This window comes from Myotis myotis, unplaced genomic scaffold, assembly GCF_014108235.1.
Source record: "Myotis myotis isolate mMyoMyo1 unplaced genomic scaffold, mMyoMyo1.p scaffold_m19_p_53, whole genome shotgun sequence".
Classification (NCBI taxonomy): Eukaryota; Metazoa; Chordata; class Mammalia; order Chiroptera; family Vespertilionidae; genus Myotis; species Myotis myotis.
Genome location: NW_023416361.1, coordinates 130,671 through 147,525, shown reverse-complemented (window position 1 = coordinate 147,525; position 16,855 = coordinate 130,671). Strand labels below are relative to the sequence as shown.

Sequence of the window (16,855 nt, the reverse complement as noted above, 5' to 3'; positions counted from 1 at the left end):
GGTTTCTGTGTGGCAGGATCTGTGTATTGCACCGCGTGCCCACCTCCCAGAGTCAGATCCCCTCCTGTCACCTCATAGTAGGCCCCCTTCTCCGCATCCCCCCTCCGGCCCCACCACGTGCTGTTAGTGTCGGCGCTGTCCCTTTTATACCCACACACGCGTGAGGTCATAGGGTCTCCGCTGGTTCTGACTTCACTCAGCATCATGTTCTCAAGGTCCATCCATGCTGTTGCAAATGGTGCTGTTTCAGACTTCCTTATTGCTGAGTAGTGCTCCACTGTGTGTTTGACCCAGTAGTTCCTCTCCTGGGTATATACCTGAACATCTGAAACACGTGTTTACAAAGATATAGGCACCCCTGTGTTTGTTGCAGCATTATTCACTGGCCACGGCATACAAACAGCCACAGTGTCCTGCCATAGAGGACTGGATAAAACCATGATTTTTTTTAAGCTTCCTGAAAAACACTGCTCTTAATCTATTTTGAGGTTCTCTCATTCCTATATTTGTTGTATTCTGTATTAGAAATTTATAAAGAATGCCTTTTTTTCTTGTTTTTATGTATTCTTATCCTTTCCATTTATAGTTTTTCCTAGTTACTTGAAGGAAGAAACATTAAGCAAAGGAAAATGGTTGATTTTGATGGGCAGTCTTCCCTCTACCCTCATTCTAATTGACTATTTTGTGGGAGTGGAAAATTCAAATGCTATTTAGTATTTAGTAGTCTCTTGAGTTGAGTGGTAACACATTTTTTTTAATGTTGAAAATCAACTTTCTTGGGGTACAATTTACATAAAATAAGATGTATCCACTTTAGATGTGCAGTTCAGTAAGTTTTGACAAATGAATATACTCATGTAACCATTACCTTAAGTACAGGACATTTCCATCACCCCCCAAAATTCCTTAATGTTCCTTTGCACTCATTCTCCCCACTCTGCCCCTAGGCAATCACTAATCTGATTTTTGTTACTATAGTTTAGTTTTGTCTGTTTTACATTGGAATCATATAGTGTTCACTGTCTTTTGTATCTGCTGTCCATTGCTTAGCATAATGTTTTTTTGATTCATTTGTTTGTTGCATATATGCCTAGTTCTAGTTTTATTTCCTAGTTTGGGGCTTTTATGAATAAAAAACTATTATGAACATTTGTCTACCATTCTTTATGTACAAAGGAGTTTTCATTTCTCTTGGGAATGAAATTGCTGGGTCAGATTTAAATACATGTTGAAATTTCTGAACTGTTTTTCAGAGTGTACCATTTGACACTCCCACAGGATGTATGAACATTCTAGTTGCTCCACAGCTGTGCCAGCACTTGGTATTGTCACTCCTGTTTTTAGCCATTTCAGTTAATGTATATGGCATCTCAGTGTGATTTTAATTGCCGTTTTTCTGATGACCGCAGATATTGAGCACCTTTGTATGTGCTTATCACGCATTGGTATTTCTTTGTGATTTGTTTATTCAAATCTTTTGTCCCTTTTAAAGCAGCGGTTGCCAACTGGTAGTGCTTTAAACTACCAGTTTAAATGTTGGTTTCACTTACCACATCATTCTAAAAGGGAAAAAAAGTCCTTTTTTTAAAAAAAAGTCTTCCATTTTTAAATTGTAGAGTTTTTTTTAAAATATGTTATTGGATATAAACTTACATATTTGTTTTGTGAATATTTTCTCCCAGTCTTTGGCTTGCCTTTTCATTTTCTTAGTGTCTTTTAAAAGAGCAGACGTTCTAAATTTTTAGTTCAATTTGCTAGTTTTATTTCTTTTCTAGTTGGTACATTTTGCATCCGCAGCTATCTCTGCCTACCCTAAGGTCTTAGAGACTTTTTTCTGTCTTTTCTCATGAAATATTTTAGCTTCATGTTTAGGTCCATGATCTGCTTAAGTTAAATTTTGTATAGGGTTATGAGTTAAAATTTAAGGTTCATATTTTTCATGCTGGTATCTAGTTATTTTCTTTCATCTGCAGTAGCTCAAATACTTGTGACATTCCATTAACAGCAAGAAAGATATATAGAAATGTGCAGTCTTTAACATACTCTTTGTTTTGTAAAAGATCATGGCTCTGTATAAACATTTTTATTTTGAAGAATATTTTCTAACCATTGTTATACCTGCTGTTTTACAGCTGTTTATATATTGATTTTTATATTTTTTTATTGATTTTAAAGAGGAAGGGAGAGGGATAGAAACATCCATTGGCTGCCTCCTGAACGCCCCCTACTGGGATTAAGCCACAACTTGGATTTGTGCCCTGTCTTGGAATCTAACCAGTGACCTCTGATGCATGAGATGATGCTCAACTAACTGAGCCACACCAGCTAGGGCTGTATATTGATTTTTGGTGAAATGATTAGATTCTGTAAAACTGAAAGTATGTATTAAGTCTTTGGTTAACACAGAGTGGAGGATCTTCATATCTGACCCATAATAAAAGAGCTGGGCACTAACCAGGCTTCTTCTGTTATGGGACATCCCTAGCCTTTGACGGGGTCCTCTTCCTCTCACCTTGCCTTGACAATTTCCATTTGCTGTTAAACTGGAAGGAAAATAAATGCTCCTGGAGGAATCAGGTCAGTATATGAAAGAGTTGGTTGACCTCACAGATTCTTTATCTTTTCTACTTTTTTCTCTTTTCTGTTTATTTTTTCTTTGAGCCAAGGCTCTCTTGCCCTTTGCAGCTTTCCCTCTTCCTCTTTCTTTTGGGAGAACAGCTGCAGGCGCTCTGCACGCACCTCCTTTATGTAGTCTGTGTTTCTGAGGGAATGTCCCCGAGAGTGAGATTGGATTTCTCTAGAAGTTACTGTGGGCTGCTTCTAGCTTAATGTCCCAAAATGTTTTGGTGGTGGTTGTTGTTTTTTGGGGAGGGGGGGATTAGTGGTTAAGAGCACCAAAACACAGGGTGGTAGGGGAGGATTTTATATTACGAATAATAGCACAGATGTGAATGGGCTTTTCTTAAAACTGTCTCCTCTCTAATCCCTCCTCTTTCCCGTTTGCCAGAGCTGCTGTTCATCTCGGGCCATTCTACGCTGCCTCTCCAGTGAGAGACCTACATATATATAGATAGATAGATGTATAGATATCTATATGTATGTATATATATATGGCTTTGTGATGTTCTTATGTTTGTTTTGTTCATGGGGTTAGTGCTCTTATTTTATATACTAGAGGCCCGATGCATGAAATTTGTGCAAGAGTAGGCCTTCCTTCCCCCGGCTGCTGGCACCGGCTTCCCTCCGGCACCCAGAACCCAGGCTTCGCTGTGGCCACCAGCAGGCACCCGGCACCTGGGACCCGGGCTTCTCTCGCAGCCCTGGCTTTGTCCGGAAGGTCATCCGGTCTAATTAGCATATTACGCTTTTATTATTATAGATGGTTTCATGTGCTACCTTGTATTTCTCCAGAAAGAAGACAGTTCATTGCTACTATGTAATTATTATCCTTTTTCTCTTTGTTTTTCTCTTCCTTCTCTCTGTCCTGTGGTTCCTGTGCAGGTCTTGTTCAGCGCTGTGTGATCATCCAGAAGGGTGACAATGGATTTGGGCTGACGGTCAGTGGAGACAACCCAGTCTTCGTACAGTCTGTCAAAGAAGGCAAGGCATTTTAAAACTGTCTTGTCACTCGAGAGCAGAGTAAGAACAGAAAAGTATAAATACAATCTATTGCACAGAATGACACAGCCGTATACAGTGCAGGCTATGTAACCTGTGGTGCTAGATTTGTGTTCAGTGTCATAGTTTTAGGCATGAATTCCCCCCCAGTTGGTTTTCTTTGCACTTTATATATAGTTTTAGAAATCATAATACTCTTTGTCGTGATACTTTATGCATCATCACTTATAGAAGTTTGTTGAATATTATTTGTTTAGAGTTGTTTGGTAGAGACAGATTAAGCAGATGGTTATAGGCTCAAAAATATCTTATTTTTTTTCCAAAACAACAAAAACCGTATCTTTTACTGCTATTACCATATAAGATATACTTACTTCATGTTGGGTGCTGTAATTTGAGGTAGTATGTTTTTATTCCCATTTCATAGGTGATATTGAGGCTTAGAGTAAAAAAACATAAAATCACACAACTAGTGAGTGGCATTTGAACCTAAATCTGACTTTACAGCCCATGTTCATAAGCACTTTATTATGCTCCTCTCTTTCAAGAAACATTGTCAATCAATGCAAATGAGTTACATTTTAATTAATTAGTTTCTCTTACAGATGGAGCAGCCATGCGGGCTGGAGTACAGACAGGTGATCGAATCATCAAGGTAAGGAAACGACTACTATAGAATTTATGGTAGAATTAAAAAAAACAACAACAACAAACCAACATCTATTAGCCATATTTTTATTTTTTTCACTTGGATTTTTGTAAAATGCAGCACATTACGTATGTTGGATTTGTGGGCTATAAAAACTCACTTAAAAAAAACTAATATTACCTTATACTGAAAGTCATAAAAAGGGCTTGAATAAATGGAGTCATATATGTTCCTGGAAAGGAATGTAATACACTGTTGTAAAGATCATTTCTCTCCATATTATTTTTTAACAGGTAATTCTCATTAAAATATACTATTAGAATTGGGGAGGTATGCTATTACTTGTCTGGTTATTTTTTCAAATGAATTTTACAAAGGTATGAGAATCACTAATGAAAAAAGTGTTCTGTGTGTGCGTTTGTGTGAGGTGACAGGGTGTGGATTAATGAAGGCAGTGGCCCTGGTCTGGTGTGGATCTATCGGTGGAACAGAGAGCCCAGAGCAGCCTTGAATCTGACCAGGAGGAAAGAATGGGTTAGTTAGTAATGACGCTTGAGATACTTGACTCATTTGATTTCTTGAAACAAAATTACTACCCAGGAAAAGACACCATGAACATACTTACAAAGAACAATCTGGAAAAAATACTTGAAACATATTACAGAGTATATCCTTAATTATAAGGAGCACTTTTCAATTACTAAGAAAAGAATAAACTAATAGAAAAATGGGCAAATAATTTTATCAGGCAATTCCCCAAAGTAATTGAAATAAGTGATATATTAGTAAGAATATGTCCAACCTCACTACTAAATTAAAGATACGTGAAAACATATTTGGTTGTCAGAAATTTTAAAGATTGATACTACGTATTAGGTATAGTTTGGGTATGGTAAAATGGCTACTCTCATAAGCTAGTCATGAGTATAAATTAGGTAAAATCTGGATGGAAATTTTTGAACATGTATAAAAGATTATATACTCTAAGTAAGTATATTACCTTTGACCAGCAATTTTGCTTTTAGGAATATATCTAAAGAAATAAGTGTACAACCCTGAAATGTATACAGGGAAATTCATTTTAGCTTCATCATATTGACAACTTATAAACAACCTAAATATGCATAAACTGAGAGCTAGAGAAATAAATTACATTTTATCTGCAGCTTTTAAGAATGTGTATACTTCTAATGAAAGACATACGAAATACAATGAAAAGTATTTCTTTACAGGAAAAGACAGTAATACTTTATGTTTTGTGCGTCTGTGTATGTGGTGTGTATATGTTAGGATAGTGTCCAGGATTAAACGTCATGATTACCAGAGGTGGTCTCTGGCGGTCATGATGAGTGTACCTGTACTTCTGTCTTATACATTGATAGTATTTTAACTTATCAAAATCAGAGGAAAATTAGTTTTAATGTTAGATCCCTGTTTGATATTTTTACCTTACTTTGTTTTGTTCAGTGGAGACTTTGGATAATATTTCCTACATGTAGCCTCTCTGAAAATACTTTCTTTGTAAAAGTTAGGTCATAATTGGGAAACTAAAAGTAAGTTGAATATTACTTTGGAAATAATTTTTTTATCTTTTAACAATGCATTACGATTTTAACAAATCACTGAATTTATAATTAAAGGCAAAGAGATATTTTCTATTTGCAAGAGTCCTCCACTGTGTAGGCTGGTAAATCTGTTGTAAGTTAGGTTCCATTATCTGTCAGAGTGAATACGCTGCAAGGCCCTTTCAGTCAGGCCTGGTTTTGTATTCATGTTCATTTTGTTGCCGAGTGTATCTTATGGGACAGCAGTAAAAGTGGATATTGAATCATGCATATACATGTTTTAGTATATACACAACCCCATCGCCTGTATTGTAATTGATTGTGCTGGGCATGCTAATTCCTGAGGTCAGCACACCATCTGTCTGTAGAGTGTATCTGACACGCACTGTTTTCATTCTCTTGCAGGTGAATGGGACTCTGGTGACCCACTCAAACCATTTGGAGGTGGTCAAGTTAATCAAATGTAGGTGAATGTTGCCGTTGTGTTTTCCGAACCCTGAGCAAGGACCAGCAGACACGTCTGTAATAGATCAGACAGTAAATGTTTTAGGCTTTGTGGGCCCCTTGGTTTACAATGTGACTTAGTCATCGAGCACAAAAACAGCCCTGGACAGGATGTAAATGAATGGGTGTGGCTGGGTTTCAATAAAGCTTTATTTGCCAAAATAGCCTGTGGGCTAGGTTAAGCTGCTTGGCTATAGTTTGATAAGTCCTGCATTAAAGGAAAGTCTGAGGTGAAAATTCTTAACCAAATACTTCTTTCCTGTCACTTCATAGATATGGTTGGTTTTGCTGTCCTTGTCATCTTGGTAATATTGAAAGCATATATTTGAAAGAAGTGTCTAAGCCACCTGAGAGGGGGGAAGATTGGACACAATGGCCTAGATCAGTCGTTGGCAAACCGCGGCTCGTGAGCCACACGTGGCTCTTTGGCCTCTGAGTGTGGCTCTTCCACAAAATACCGACTTCTGCGCATGGGCCACGAAGTTTCAATCACACTGTATGTGCGCGCCTGCATGTGGTATTTTGTGGAAGAGCCACACTCAAGGGGCTAAAGAGCCGCATGTGGCTCGCCAGCTGCAGTTTGCCGACCACGGGCCTAGGTGAACGGAAACCCTTAAAAAATGTATATACTTAAAATTCCCCCAACTCATAGTACTTATGACCATTAAGTGTAAAAATAAAACCTTTTTAGCATCTCAGACATGGTGAAATAGCTGACAGTGAGTTCCATAGCTAGTGTTAAATTGCCAAAAATATTGTGAAAAACTATACATTTAAAAGTTCTATTGAAAAGTCTAAGAGAAAGATTTTTGTCATTTAAATATTAGTTACCTAAAGAAGTTATTTACTTGGAAAGTCTCATTTCTTCTTCATGCTAGATAACTAAATAATCTCTTCTGTCGAGTCTTTCTGGTCATGGTTAATTTTGCTTTCTGTCTTCTCCAAATATATATATTTCTTATGGTGTAACAGACTTTATCTATTTATTGTTGAGAGTATTACAGAAGGTCCCCCATTGCCTCCTCCATCCTGGTCCGCACCCCACCAGGCCTTCAGCACACTATGGTCTGTGTCCATGGGTTATGTGTAGATGCTTACAAGTTCTTTGCTTGATCTCTGCCTGCCAACCCTCCACCTTTCCCTCTGAGATCCATCAGTGTGTGCCATGCGTCTCAGTTCCTGGATCTATTTTGTTTGTTGGTTTATTCTATTCATTAGATTCCATAGGAGTGAGATCACATGATACTTGTCTTTCTCTGACTGGCTTATTTGCTTAGCATAATGCTCTCCACGTCCCTCCAGGCTGTCTCAAAGGGTAAAAGATTCTTCTTTTTCATAGCTACATTAAAGGCCCAGTGCACAAATTTGTGCACCAGTGGGGGGTCCCTCAGCCTGGCTTGCAGGATTGGGTCAAAACCAGCTCTCTGACATCTCCCGAGGGGTCCTGCATTGTGAGAGGGCTCAGGCCAGGCCTAGGGACCCCACCGGTGCACGATTTGGGCTGGGGACGGACCACGGGAGGGCTCCAGGGCATATCTAGCCCTGTCTCGCCTAGTCCCAATCAGAGCCAATCAGGGCCATCTCGCCAAGTCCCGATCGGGCTGGCCAGGGCGGGATGTGGGAGGTTGGCTCCAGGGTGTGTCCAGCCCGTCTCACTCAGTCCCAATCTGCTGGACCCCAGCAGCAAGCTAACCTACCAGTTGGAGTGTCTGCCCCCTGGTGGTCAGTGCACATCATAGCGACGGGTCAACCAGTCGACTGTCTGCCCCCTGGTGGTCAGTGCACATCATAGCGACTGGTCGGCCGGTCGACTGTTTGTCCCCTGGTGGTCAGTGCACATCATAGCGAGTGGTTGAGCGGCCTTAGCTTATAATTAACACATTACACTCTGATTGGTTGAACAGGCGACTGGATGACTGGACACTTAGCATATTAGGCTTTTGTTATATAGGGATAGTATTCTATTATGTAAATGTACTACAGTTTTTTTTATTCACTCATCTACTGATGGGCAGGCACTTGGGCTGTTTCCAGATCTTAGCTATTATAAATTGTGCTGCTATGAACATAGGGGTGCTTATATTCTTTTTGTTTGGTGTTTCGGGGTTCTTAGGATATATTCCTAAAAGTGGGATCACTGAGTCAAATGATAGTTCTATTTTTAGTTTTTTGAGGGAACTCCATACTGTTTTCCATAGTGGCTGCACCAGTCTGCATTCTCTTTTCTCCACATCCTCGCCAGCATTTGTTGTTTCTTGATTTATTGATGGTAGCCATTCTTGATAATACTGGCATGTGAGTGATAACTTATTGTTGTTTTAATTTGTATCTCTCTGATGATTAGTGACATTGAGCATTTTCTCATGTCTCGTTCCCGTCTATATGTCCCCTTTGGAGAAATGTCTGACCTTCGCCCATTTTTTAAATTGGATTGTTTGTCTTACTTTTGTTTGAGTTGTATGAGTTCTTTATATATTTTGGAAATTAACCCCTATGAGATGTATCATTGGTAAATATGTTCTCCCATACAATGGGTTCCTTTTACATTTTGAGGATGGTTTCTTTAGCCGTACAGAAACTTTATAGTTTGGTGTAGTGCTATTTATGATTTTTTCTTTTTTTCTCTTGCCATAGGAGATGTTTCTGTGAAAATTCTGTTACGTGAGATGTCTAAGATTTTGCGGCCTATGCTTTCTCCTAAGATTTTTATGGTTTCATGACTTACAATTAAGTCTTTTATCCATGTGGAGTTCATTCTAGTGTATGGCTTAAGTTGGTGGTCTGGTTTCATATTTTTGCATGTACCTGCACAGTTTTCCCAACACTATTTATTCAAGAGACTGCCTTTACTCCAGTGTATGCTCTTGCCTCCTTTGTCAACTATTAAATGAGCATAAAGGCTTGGGTCAGTTTCTGTTCCGTTCCATTGATCTCTATGCCTGTTCTTGTGCCAGTGCCAGGCCAGTACTCTGGCTTTGTAGTGTAGCTTGACATCCGGTATTGTGATTCCCTCCAGCTTTGTTTTTCTTTCTCAAGTGTGTGAGGGTTATTTGGGTTTTTTGTTTTTTGGGTTTTTTTTTTATTTTTGGTTCCATATAAATTTTGGGATTGTTCCATATAAATTCTTGACCTGTGAAGCTTGGCATTTTAATAGGGAGTGCATTGACTCTATAGATTGATTTGGGTGGTATGGACATTTTAATGATGTTAATTTTACCAATCCATGAGCACTGAATATGGTTGCACTTGTGTGTATCTTCCTCTGTTTCTTTTTTCAGTGTCCTATAGTTTTCTTAGTATAGGTCTATTATGCCCTTGGTTAAGTTTATTCCTGTTACCTTATATTTTTAGTTGCAGTGGTAAAAGGGATTTTTTTTTAGTTTCTAAATCAGAGATCATTATTTGTATATTAAAATGCCATTGAGCCCTAGCTGGTTTGGCTCAGTGGATAGAACATCGGCTTGTGGACTGAAGAGTCCCAGGTGCGATTCTGGTCAGGGGCACATGCCTGGGTAGTGGTCTCAATCCCCAGTCGGGGGTGTGCAGGAGGCAGCCGATCAATGACTCTCATCACTGATGTTTTTAGCTCTCTCTCCCACTCCCTTTCTCTCTGAAATCAATAAATATATATTTTTAAAAAATGCCATTGATATCTGGATATGAATTTTATATCCTGCTACTTTGACAAATTCACTTATTAACTCTAGTAGTTGTTTTTTGTTCGTTTATTTTGGATTCTGTAGTCTTTGCTGTGTAGAATGTCAGGTCATCTAATCTAATAAAAGAGAAACATGGTAACTAGTGTCACTCTGCTACCCTTCCCATTGGCTAATCCCCCTGTCACTCACAGAGTAGGGCCAAGATATGCAAATTAACTGGCAGCCAAGATGGCAGCCAGCAGCCAGGCAGCTGATGCGAACAGGGAGGCTTGCTTGCTTCAGTGACGGAGAACTCCAACGTTCCCCGCCTGACTTGCCGGACTCTCAGCTGCAACTCTAAGCAACTGTGTTGCGAATAAAGAAGCTAAAAAAAACCCAGAAACCTGCTTTACTCAGCGGAGCTTCAGCCAGCTGGACTGCAACATTGTATCAAATACAGACGGTAAACAAAGGCCAGAAACCTGTTTTCAGCAGCCGAGGCCTCAGAGCTAAAGCTGACCTAGAATAAAAAAAAAAAGAAGAAACGGAGCGGTTGGGAGCTTCAGTCACCCGCAGCCTGAAAACAGCCCTCAGCCCCTCAACCAGACTGGCCAGGCACCCCAGTGGGGACCCCCACCCTGAAGGGTGTGTGACCAGCTGCAAACAGCCATCATCTCCTCACCCAGGCTGGCCAGGCACCCCAGTGGGGACCCCCACCCTGATCCGGGACACCATTCAGGGCAAACCAGCCAGCCCCACCCATGCACCAGGCCTCTATCCTATATAGTAAAAGGGTAATTAATATGCCTCCCAGCACCGGGATCAGCGGAGCCCCGAGGCCTCCTGGCACCGGGATCAGCGTGACAGGTGGCAGCGCCCAAACCCCGTGATAGCCCTGCAACTCTGTGTGTGACAGGGGGCAGCGCCCCCCCCCCCCCCCCACGGGCCCTGCTCTGTGTGTGATGGGGTAGAGCCATAACCTCCCCATTGGCCCTGCCCTGAGTATGAGAGTGGCGGCGCCCCAACCCCCTGATCGGCCCTGGTCTGTGGGTGTTAGAGGGCGGCGCCCCAACCCCGCCCCCCCCCCCCCACGGGCCCTGCTCTGTGTGTGATGGGGTAGAGTCATAACTTCCCCATCTGCCCTGCCCTGAGTGTGACAGTGGCGGCGCCCCAACCCCCTGATCAGCCCTGCTCTGTGGGTGATAGAGGGTGGCGCCCCAACCCCTGATCCGTCCTGCCCTGAGTGTGACAGGGGGCAGTGCCCCAACTCCCCTATCGGCCCTACTCTGTGAGTGACAGGGGGAGCTCCTCAACCCCCTGATCGGCCCTGCTCTGTGCATTACAGGGGGGAGCACCCCAACCCCCTGAATGACCCTGCTCTGTGCATGACAGGGTATGGAGCCCCAACACCCTGATGGGCCCTGCTCTGTGCATGACAGGGGTTGGCGCCGCAAGCTCCCCATCGACCCTGCCTTGAGTGTGACAGGGGGCGGTGCCCCAACCCCCCAATCAGCCCTACCCTGAGCGTGACTGGAGGTGGCATCACAACCTCCCAATCCGCCCTGCTCTGTGCATAACGGGTTGGCGCCCCAACTCCCCAATCGACCCTGCTCTGAGCCCGACCAGGGGCTGCACCTAGGGAAAGGGCCTGCCCTCTGCCACCCGGGAGCAGGCCTAAGCCAGGAGGTCGTTATCTCCCGAGGGGTCCCAGACTGCGAGAGGCCACAGGCTGGGCTGAGGGACCCCCCCTCCCCGCCAAGTGCACAAATTTTTGTGCACCGGGCCTCTAGTCTTTGTAATAAAAGGCTATTATGCAAATCAACCAAACAATGGAATGACCATCACTATGACATGCACTGACTACCAGGGGGCAGAAGCTTAATGCAGGAGCTGCCCCCTGGTGGTCAGTGCACTCCCACAGGGGGAGCGCTGCTCAGCCACAAGCCGGGCTCATGGATGGCAAAGTGCAGCTGTGTGGCGGGAGCCTCTCCTGCCTCTATGGCAGTGCGAAGGACCCCATGGGGGATGTCCTACTGCCGGCTTATGGTTTCTCACAGTATTTTTTTAGAATACTTTTGAATAGTATTTTTTAGAATACTTTGAATTTCTATGGTGTCAGTTGTTCAACTCTTTCATTTCTGATTCTGTTTATTTGAGCCCTCTCTGTTTTTTGAGGAGTCTAGCTAAAGGTTCATCAATCTTGTTTATCTTTTCAAAGAACTAGCTCTAGGTTTCATTGCTCTTTTTGTTTTGTTTTGTTTTTAGTTTCTATGTCATTTATTTTCGCTTTGGTCTTTATTTGTTCCTTCCATCTACCTACTTTGGGCTATTCTTATTGTTCTCTTTCTGATCCTTTTATTTATAGGGTTAAATAGTTTATGAGTCCTTTTTCTTGTTTCTTGAGGTGGGCCTGTATTGCTATGAACTTCCCTCTCAGGGCTGCGTTCACTGTGTCACGTAGATTTTGAGTTGTTGTGTGTTCGTTTTTATTTGTTTCCAGGATGCTTTTGATTTCTTGTTTGATCTCATTGGTAACCCATTCATTATTTAATAACATGCTATTTAGCCTCCACGTGTTTGATTGTTTTTGAGTGTTTTTATTGTAGTTGATATCTATTCTCATGCCATTGTGATCCAAGAAGATGTTTGATATGATATCAATCTTCTTGAACTTGTAGAGACTTACATTGTGTCCTAACATGTGTCTGCCTTTGAGAACGTCTCTTGTGCACTTGAGAAGAACGTATATTTTGCTGTTTAGTGGTGAAATGTTCTGTAAATGTCAATTAAATCCATTTGATGTAGTGAGTCATTTAAAGTCGTTCTTTCCTTGTTGGTTTTTTGTTTGGAAGATATATCAGGTGATGTTGATGGGGTGTTAAAGTAATGCTGTTGATCTCTCCCTTAAAATCCTCCAAGAGCTTTTTTTATATATTTAAGTGCTCCTATATTGAGTGTATATTTGTTTACCAGGGTTATATCATCTTGTTAGATCAATCCCTTTAGTACTGTGAAGTGACCTTTTTTGTCTTTTGTTATAGCCTTTGCTTTGAAGTCTATTTTGTCATATGTAAGTATTGTACTTATGTTTTTCTTTATGTTTCCATATGCATGGAAATTTTTCTCATCTCTAAATTTTTATTCTGGTTGCATTTTTTATTCTGAGATCTATCTCTTATAGACATCATATATATCCATCATGTATTCTTATTCATCTCCCCTATGTCTTTTGATTGGAGAATTTAATCCATTTATATTTAAGATTATTATAGACTAGAGGCCCGATGCACAAAATTTGTGCACTCAGGGGGGAGGGGGGCCCCCTCAGCCCCGCCTGTGCCCTCTCGCAGTCTGGGACCCCTCGGGAGATAACGACCTGCTGGCTTAGGCCTGCTCCCGGGTGGCAGAGGGCAGGCCCAATCCCTAGGTGCAGCCCCTGGTCGGGCTCAGAGCAGGGCCGAATGGGGAGTTGGGCTGCCGCCCCCTGTCATACACAGAGCAGGGGGATTGGGAGGTTGTGATTCCACCCTCAGTCATGCTCAGGGTAGGGCCGATTGGGGGGTTGGGGGACCATCCCCGGTCACACTCAAGGCAGGGTCAATGGGGAGGTTGCGGCGCCACCCCCTGTCACGCACAGAACAGGGTTAATCAGGGGGTTGGGGCATTTCCCCCTGTCACTCACAGAGCAGGGCCCATCAGGGGGGTTGGGGCTCTGTACCCTGTCACTCACAGAGCAGGGCCAATCAGGGGGTTGGGGCGCAGCCCCCTGTCACGCACAGAGCAGGGCCCATCAGGGGGTTGGGGCACTGCCCTCTATCACCCACAGAGCAGGGCCCATCAGGGGGTTGGGATGCCGCCACTCTCACACTCAGGGCAGGGCCGATGGGGAGGTTATGGCTCTACCCCGTCACACACATAGCAGGGCCCGTGGGGGGGGGGGTGGTTGGGGCGCCGCACCCTGTCATAGAGCAGGGCCGATCAGGGGGTTTGGGCGCTGCCTCCTGTCACGCTGATCCCGGTGCCAGGAGGCCTCGCGGCTCCGCTGATCCCGGTGCTGGGAGGCATATTACCCTTTTACTATATAGGGTAGAGGGCTGGTGCATGGGTGGGGGCTGGTTGGTTTGCCCTGAAGGGTGTCCTGGATCAGGGTGGGGGTCCCCACTGGGGTGCCTGGCCAGCCTGGGTGAGGGGATGATGGCTATTTGCAGCTGGTCACACTCCCTTCAGGGTGGGGGTCCCCACTGGTGTGCCTGGCCAGTCTGGGTGAGGGCCTGAGGGATGTTTTCAGGCTGGAGGTGACTGAAGCTCCCAACTGCTCCTTTTTTTCTTTTTTTATTCCTAGCCAGCTTTAGCTTTGAGGCTTGGCTCCAGCCCTTAAGCCTCCGCTGCTGAAAGTAGGTTTCTGGCCTTTGCCTACAATGTTGCGATCCGGCTGGCTGAAGCCCGGCAGATTTCTGGGGTTTTGTTTAGCTTCTGTGCTTGCAGCTCAGTGGCCTGCAGCGGCAGGCGGGGAACATTGGAGTCCTCCGTCACTGAAGCAAGCAAGCCTCATGTTAGTTTCAAGCTTCCTGGCTGCCGGCCGCCATCTTGGCTGACAGTTAATTTGCATATTGCCCTGTTTAGCCAATGGGAAGGGTAGCGGTCGTACGCCAAGTACCATGTTTCTCTTTTATTAGATAGGATAGGTACTTATTTCTTGTCATTTTTATTCTTTATGGCTATGGTCCTCTCTTCATTCTATTTATTCTTACAAAAATCTCTTTAGCATTTCTTGCATTGTTGGTTTGGTGGTGGTAAACTTCTTTAGCCTTTTTTTGGGGGTGGCGGGGTCTGGGAAGCTCTTTATTTCACCTTCAATTTTGAATAATAGCCTTGCTAGATAGAGTAGTCTGGGTTTTAGATCCTTGCTTTTCATTCCTTTCAATATTTCATGCCATTCCCTTCTGGCCTATAGTGTTTCTATTGAGAAATCATTTGAGAGCCTTATGGGAACTCCCTTGTAGATCACTATCTCTCTCTTGCTGCCCTTGAGATTATCTCTTTGTCTTTGTTTGCTATTTTAATTATGATGTGCCTTGGAGTGAGTTTCTTTGGGTTCATATTGATTGGTACTTTCTGTGCTTCCTGAACTTGTGTGGCTTTTTCCTTCACCACGTTAGGGATGTTTTCTATCATTATTTCTCTAAACCAGTTATGTGTCCCTTGCTCACTATCTTCTCCCTTCAGTAACCCTATGATGTGGATGTTGTTCCATTTGATGGTGTCCCTGAGTTCCCTTAAACTGTCCTCATGCTTAAGTATTTTTTCTTTTTGCTGCTCTAATTGAGTATTTTTTCCTATCTTGTCTACTCATTCATTTAGTCTGTCCTCTGCTTCATCAAGCCTGCTTGAATTCCTTCCAGTGTATTCTTGATGTCCTACATAGTCTTCATTTCTGCTTGGCTCTTAGTTCTCTTTTTTCATGCTGATGTAGTTCCCACTAAGTTCCTTGTCATTCCCACTGTGTTCCTTGAGCTTCTTTATCAACATTACTCTCGACTCTATGTCTGATACCTTTTTCACCTCCATCTTATTTGGCTATTTTTCTGGCTATCCCTCCTTTCCTTTAAGTTGGGGGTTGTTTCTTTGTCTCCCCTTTGTCTCTTTGTGTTTGTGTTTATAAATTAGACATACTTGCTATGACTCCCAGTCTTCTTGGGGTGGGCTTTTGTAGTCAATGTTCTGTGGGACCCAGTGTCCTTGTACTGCTGAGTTGTGTGCCCTAGGAGCGACCCTTTTGTGGGTTTTTTGGGCTCTCCTGTTATAATTGGGTCTTGATTGTTGTTGTCCTGTTTGTGGGTGGGCTCTCCTCTGAGGATGGGTAACTGTAAGGCTCAAGCCAAACCATGTTATGTGAGCTCTTTTACCTGTGCTGATAGGGGAAACATCCACAAAAGAGAGGAGAATTAGTAAAGAGATAAGAAAACAAGAATAGAGGGAAACCAAGATGGCGGCATAGGTAAACACTGGAGTTTGCTGCCTCGAACAACCACTTCAAAAATACAACTAAAAGACGGAACGGACATCATCCAGAACCACAGGAAGGCTGGCTGAGTGGAAGTTCTACAACTTGGAGGAAAGAGAAAAACATACCAAGACTCAGAGGAGGCGCAGTGCTGAAGTAAAATACTAAGGTGCAAAGTGCATGCGGAGCGGGCTGGTGGCTGAGGGCGGGGTTGTTGTTTTCAATCAGGAGGGAGTCTCAGGCTCTGAGCTCCAGCTCCGGGCGAGTCTCTAGGGACCCAGACTCATACGGGAGAAGCGGGACTGTCTGGCATCGCTCAGAACCCTAGGGCAGCTTTCTCTCCGTGGGGCTTGCAGTGTTACTGGGACACTGAGAAGCAGAGCCTCTGAGGGCAAGACTGAGAGCAGCCATAATTGCTAACCCCGCCCTGTTGATCCCATGGGACCCACCCCGCCCAAGCCCTGCAGGGAGACTTTTGCTGGATAGCCTCAGGCAAAGGCTAGATTAGCACCTCCCTAGAGATACAGGAGCCAGGAAGCCCAGAGGTCAGAGTGGGGCCATCCAGTTTGCATCTCCGTGGAACCATAAAAGACACACTCAGGGGGCAGACTCAGTGAGCACCAAAGCCCATCGAAGCAAGTCCACCCCCAGAGGGGTGTCTCCAGCACAGAAGTTCTCCCACTGCAGACACAGCTGATTCTCACAGCCAATTGGCCTGCAGGTCAATTCCTCACAGTGATAACTACAACAATCAAGGCTTAGTTACAACAAGACTGTGCACAAAGCCCACAAGGGGGTGCACCAAGAGTGTCTACCTCAGGTAATTGGGACACTTAGCACAGAAAGGCACTCTAGCGACACAGCGAAGCATAAAAAA

The 16,855-nt window shown here is 43.5% G+C and overlaps 1 protein-coding gene across 12 annotated transcripts in view; it reads left to right on the top strand.

Annotated features, from left to right (window-relative positions):
• Nucleotides 1-16,855, top strand: part of ARHGEF12 (Rho guanine nucleotide exchange factor 12) — a 208,459-nt gene that overhangs the window by 91,160 nt on the left and 100,444 nt on the right. For 4 of the 12 annotated variants that reach the window (XM_036311228.1, XM_036311226.1, XM_036311227.1 and 1 more), the window contains 3 exons: nt 3,502-3,600; nt 4,224-4,273; nt 6,238-6,295. In XM_036311228.1, coding sequence (XP_036167121.1) covers nt 3,502-3,600; nt 4,224-4,273; nt 6,238-6,295 — 207 coding nt within the window. Of the gene's footprint in view, nt 1-2,485; nt 2,578-3,501; nt 3,601-4,221; nt 4,274-6,237; nt 6,300-16,855 lie in introns of those variants that run through there. The other 8 variants (XM_036311229.1, XM_036311231.1, XM_036311230.1 and 5 more) reach the window with 5 other exon arrangements.